The sequence below is a fragment of the Triticum dicoccoides genome, chromosome 7A, assembly GCF_002162155.2.
Source record: "Triticum dicoccoides isolate Atlit2015 ecotype Zavitan chromosome 7A, WEW_v2.0, whole genome shotgun sequence".
Lineage (NCBI taxonomy): Eukaryota > Viridiplantae > Streptophyta > Magnoliopsida > Poales > Poaceae > Triticum > Triticum dicoccoides.
In genome coordinates, this window is record NC_041392.1 from 467,785,945 (window position 1) to 467,790,258 (window position 4,314).

General features: G+C 56.0%; 1 protein-coding gene across 1 annotated transcript; it reads left to right on the forward strand.

Annotated features, from left to right (window-relative positions):
• The first annotated feature begins 1,109 nt into the window (after positions 1–1,109).
• LOC119328336 (acyl transferase 5-like) lies at positions 1,110–2,818 on the forward strand. The gene has a single exon (XM_037601332.1). The coding sequence runs from the start codon at positions 1,368–1,370 to the stop codon at positions 2,655–2,657; it is 1,290 nt and encodes a 429-aa protein (XP_037457229.1). The 5' UTR covers positions 1,110–1,367; the 3' UTR covers positions 2,658–2,818.
• Positions 2,819–4,314: the final 1,496 nt, after the last annotated feature.

A 4,314-nucleotide genomic window follows, 5' to 3' on the forward strand; every position in this document is an offset into this window, starting at 1 on the left:
AAACCTGACCTGATGGCCAGGGGCGTAACTTTCGATCTGCTCCAGATGGCCAAGCAAATTGGCCCGCAGTGCAAAGCCGCAGAACATGAAGATCTGTCCGGGGAGAAAAGTCTCACCCTGGACTGCATCGTTATCGATGATAGTAGGAGCCATCAAGCCTAACGGCGACGACACAGAGGAACTCTCAATGAAAGCACCAATGTTGGTGTCAAAACCGGCGGATCTCGGGTAGGGGATCCCGAACTGTGTGTCTAAGGCGGATGGTAACAGGAGGCAGGAGACACAATGTTTTATCCAGGTTCGGGCCCTTTTGATGGAGGTAAAACCCTACGTCCTGCTTGATTAATATTGATGATATGTGTAGTACAAGAGTAGATCTACCACGAGACCGGAGAGGCTAAACCCTAGAAGCTAACCTATGGTATGATTGTATGTTGTAGTTGTTGTGTCCTACGGACTAAAACCCTCCGGTTTATATAGACACCGGAGAGGGTTAGGGTTACACAAGGTCGGTTACAAAGAAGGAGATATCCATATCCGTATTGCCTAGCTTGCCTTCCACGCCAAGTAGAGTCCCATCCGAACACGAGACGAAGTCTTCAATCTTATATCTTCATAGTCCAACAGTCCGGCCAAAGGATATAATCCGGCTGTCGTCCAGGACCCCCTCAGCTATCTTGTTTGGCGCCTTCCTCACCGCACGAGCCTCCACTTTCCGGTGCCTCCGCACACGGTTGATCTCCATCTCCACCTCCGCTTTCGCAACGGCCGCCATAGATTTGGATCCATGGCATTTGCTCCCCACTCTCCCCTCACTTGCTGCCGCACCCCGCCCCCGAGCAGGGGAAGGGGAACACATCAGCGGGGTAGTTGAAGCGCGCGCCGGTAGCGACAGTCGATGTCGTCTGACGGGAGGGTAGCAGTGGTGGTGGTGGTTGAGCACGGCAGCGGAGGATGGTTGAGCTCGAGTGAAATATTCAATGATGTTTGTAGAAAAGATCATAATTTATAAAATTATTTTATTATTTTTCACGTTTAACTGTTATTTCCGAGTGCATATGCACCGTGGAAGGAGAAGACACTTTCCCACCGACGAGACAAATCTCTGAGTCTCCGCTTGCCTCCCCGCGGCCGTCAATGATTACATTTTTGCCGGACTGGCACGCGCACCCTTGTCAAGCTACTCACCGCCGGACTGGTACCACTGTTCTGTAAATTCAAAGAGGCAGAGTAGTAGTATAATACTACACCGACAGTGAAGAAATCTCTCTGTCTCCAATTGCCTTCCAGCAGAATAAAGGAAAATTACCTTCCCACCGCCGCCAAGGAAGGACGCTTTGCCTCAGTGGCTCATTGCTCAGTTCCCTATGACGAACACGCCCACCGTTACCAAGTCGCCGCCGGCGCTCATCCCGCCGGCGGGGCCTACCCCCTGCGGCACCCTCCCGCTCTCCTCCATTGACAAGACCGTCGCCGGCTCCGGCTTTGTGAACCTTATGCAGGTCTTTCCCCTGCCCTCGATCTCCGCCGCCCGCAAGGACCAGGGCGCAGTCGCGGCCGTGGCCGCAATGCGCGACGGGTTCGCGAGGGCGCTTGTGCCGTACTATCCGGTGGCCGGCCGCATCGTCTCGAGCGGCCTCGCGGTGGACTGCACCGGGGAGGGCATCTGGTTTGTGGAAGCAGCCGCGAGCTGCACGCTCGCCGACGTGGACGGCCTCGACTGCTGCCCGCTGCTCATCCCAGGAGAGCTCCTCCTCCCTCGCCCTCCCCCCGGCGAGAAGCTCAACGACCTCATCCTCATGGCCCAGGCCACGAGGTTCACCTGCGGCGGGTTCGCCGTCGGGATCCGCTTCAGCCACGCGGTGTTCGACGGGCATGGGGCTGCGCAGTTCCTTACGGCGGTGGGGGAGCTAGCGCGGGGGCTCAAGGTGCCGTCAGTGGCTCCGGTGTGGGACCGCGACGCGATCCCAGACCCTCCAAGCCCGCTGCCGGGGCAGCTCACGGAGTTCAGGCTCGTGACCCAGGTGGCCGACATCTCGGCGGAGAGCATCGCGCGCGTGAAGGACGACTTCAAGCAGGCTGCCGCGACATCGATGGGGGAGGTGTGCTCCACCTTTGACGCGGTGACGGCCGTGGTGTTCAAGTGCCGCGCGCTGGCGCTGGCGTCGGCGCTCCCCGACGACGCCGAGGTCCGGATGGCCTTTGCCGCCAGCACGCGGCACCTTCTCCGCGGCGTGCTGCCGACGGTGGAGGGCTACTACGGCAACTGCGTATTCCTGGCGTGCGCCACGAGGACCGGCAGGGCCGTCCGGGAGGCCACGCTGGCGGAGGTGGTCGGCGCGGTACGGGAGGCGAAGGAGGCGGTTCCCGCTCGGTTCGCGGGCTGGATGCGCGGCGTCGAGCAGTACGACGTGCCGCCGCTGGACTACAGCACAGTGACGTTGTCGGACTGGAGTCGTCTCGGCTTCGACGAGGTGGACTACGGCTTCGGTGCGCCCGGGTACGTGTTCCCGCTCAACGACCACGTCAATTTCGTCGCGGCGCTCAACTACGTCAGGCCGCCGGCGCCCAGGCGTGGGGGCATCCGGGTGGTGCTCCACTGCGTCGAGGAGCCTCATGCCGCCGCGTTCGCCGTCGAGCTCGCCAAGTTCGCCTAGATGCAACGCATTGATGGTTCCCATTTCCTGGACATGTCCGTCCACTAATGTGAGACTACGCAGTTTAGGGAACACATTTTCACATTTTTTCTCTCGGGAGCCAACACGTTGTATCTCCATTGTATGGTCGTATAATAAGAGTAATACTTTATCTTTTTTCCTCTCGGGATAAGAATAATACTCCATAAAAATTGAACATGTGTTCAGGCAATCTAACCCCAATCCACAAACCTCCGGCATGCGTCCGGACCATGTTGTCTAAACAGCGGAAGCCATTCAACACCGATCTGTATTAGTCCGTATAGCGATCTGGACGTGATTTCTTCCGCAAATTAGAGACAAACTGTGTATTTTCGGTCCAGATCGCTCCACAGACTAATACAGATCTGTTTTGTGGGAGTTCGGACCAATCTCACGCCCGTTTTTGACCGCCCTGGCCCACTAACCCTCCGCCTCCCTTGTGTTTTCAGTCAGTACCGCTACAGAGCGTCGGCGCTCACATTTATGCCCGGCCAGAGCGGACGCGGCCGCTCACTGGCGTCGGCATTCAAGCGGCGCGTCGGCCGAGAGAGCGCCACCCGCGCTGCTTCCCGGTGTAGGCGATTGCTGCACGTTCAAACGACACGACGCCCGCCTGTTCACCCATTTCCCGCTCACATTGATGGCACGTGGTTGCCGAGGCGTCTCCTCCGGTGCCACCCATCCGTCCCTCTGCCACCCACCATCCCTATAAAAATCGGTGCCCCGACCATAGCCACAGTCATCCACCTCCACCCCCTCTCTGCACCACTCTCACCATGGGTCCCACCCCCGCCAAAACTCTCGGGAACGACATCGAACCAGAAGGAGATGGCCGCCATTGCTGCTGTAGGATCGAAAGTAGGTCTAGGGGAAGGGGGGTGATTAGACTACTTGACCAAAAAACAAACTTTTTCCCAACTTTAGTTGTGGGAGATTTTAGCAATTAGCACAAGTCAAGCAATCAACATACACATGCAATTCTAAGAGTGTAGGAGCGGAAAATAAAACATTGCATGTGAAGGTAAAAGGGAAGGGTTTGGAGAGTGCAAACGCAATGATGACGTTGAGATTTTTGGCGTGGTTCCGATATGTGGTGTTCGTACGTCCACGTTGATGGAGACTTCAACCCACGAAGGGTAACGGTTGCGCGAGTCCACGGTGGGCTCCACCCACGAAGGATCCACGAAGAAACAAGCTTGTCTATCCCACCATGACCATCGCCCGTGATGGACTTGCCTCACTCGAGTAGATCTTTATGAAGTAGGCGATCTCCTTGTCCTTACAAACTTCTTGGTTCAACTCCATAATCTTGACGGAGGCTCCCAAGCGACACCTAACCAATCTAGGAGACACCACACTCCAAAAGGTAATAAATGTTGTGTTGATTATGAACTCCTTGCTCTTGTGCTTCAAATGATAGTCTCCCCAACACTCAACTCTCTCACACAGATTTGGATATGATGGAAAGATGATTTGAGTGGAAAGCAACTTGGGGAAGGCTGAAATCAAGATTCGTGTGGTTGGATTGGGATTTCTTGATCTCAACACATGAGTATGTGGTTCTCTTTAAGAAAATGTAGGATGGAAGTGTAGGCACGTTCTGATGGCTCTCACTCATATGGAGAAGGGGGTGGAG

What these genes read in the sequence shown, in the direction of transcription:
- LOC119328336 (XM_037601332.1), top strand. Translation starts at nt 1,368, where the DNA reads ATGACGAACACGCCCACCGTTACCAAGTCGCCGCCGGCGCTCATCCCG.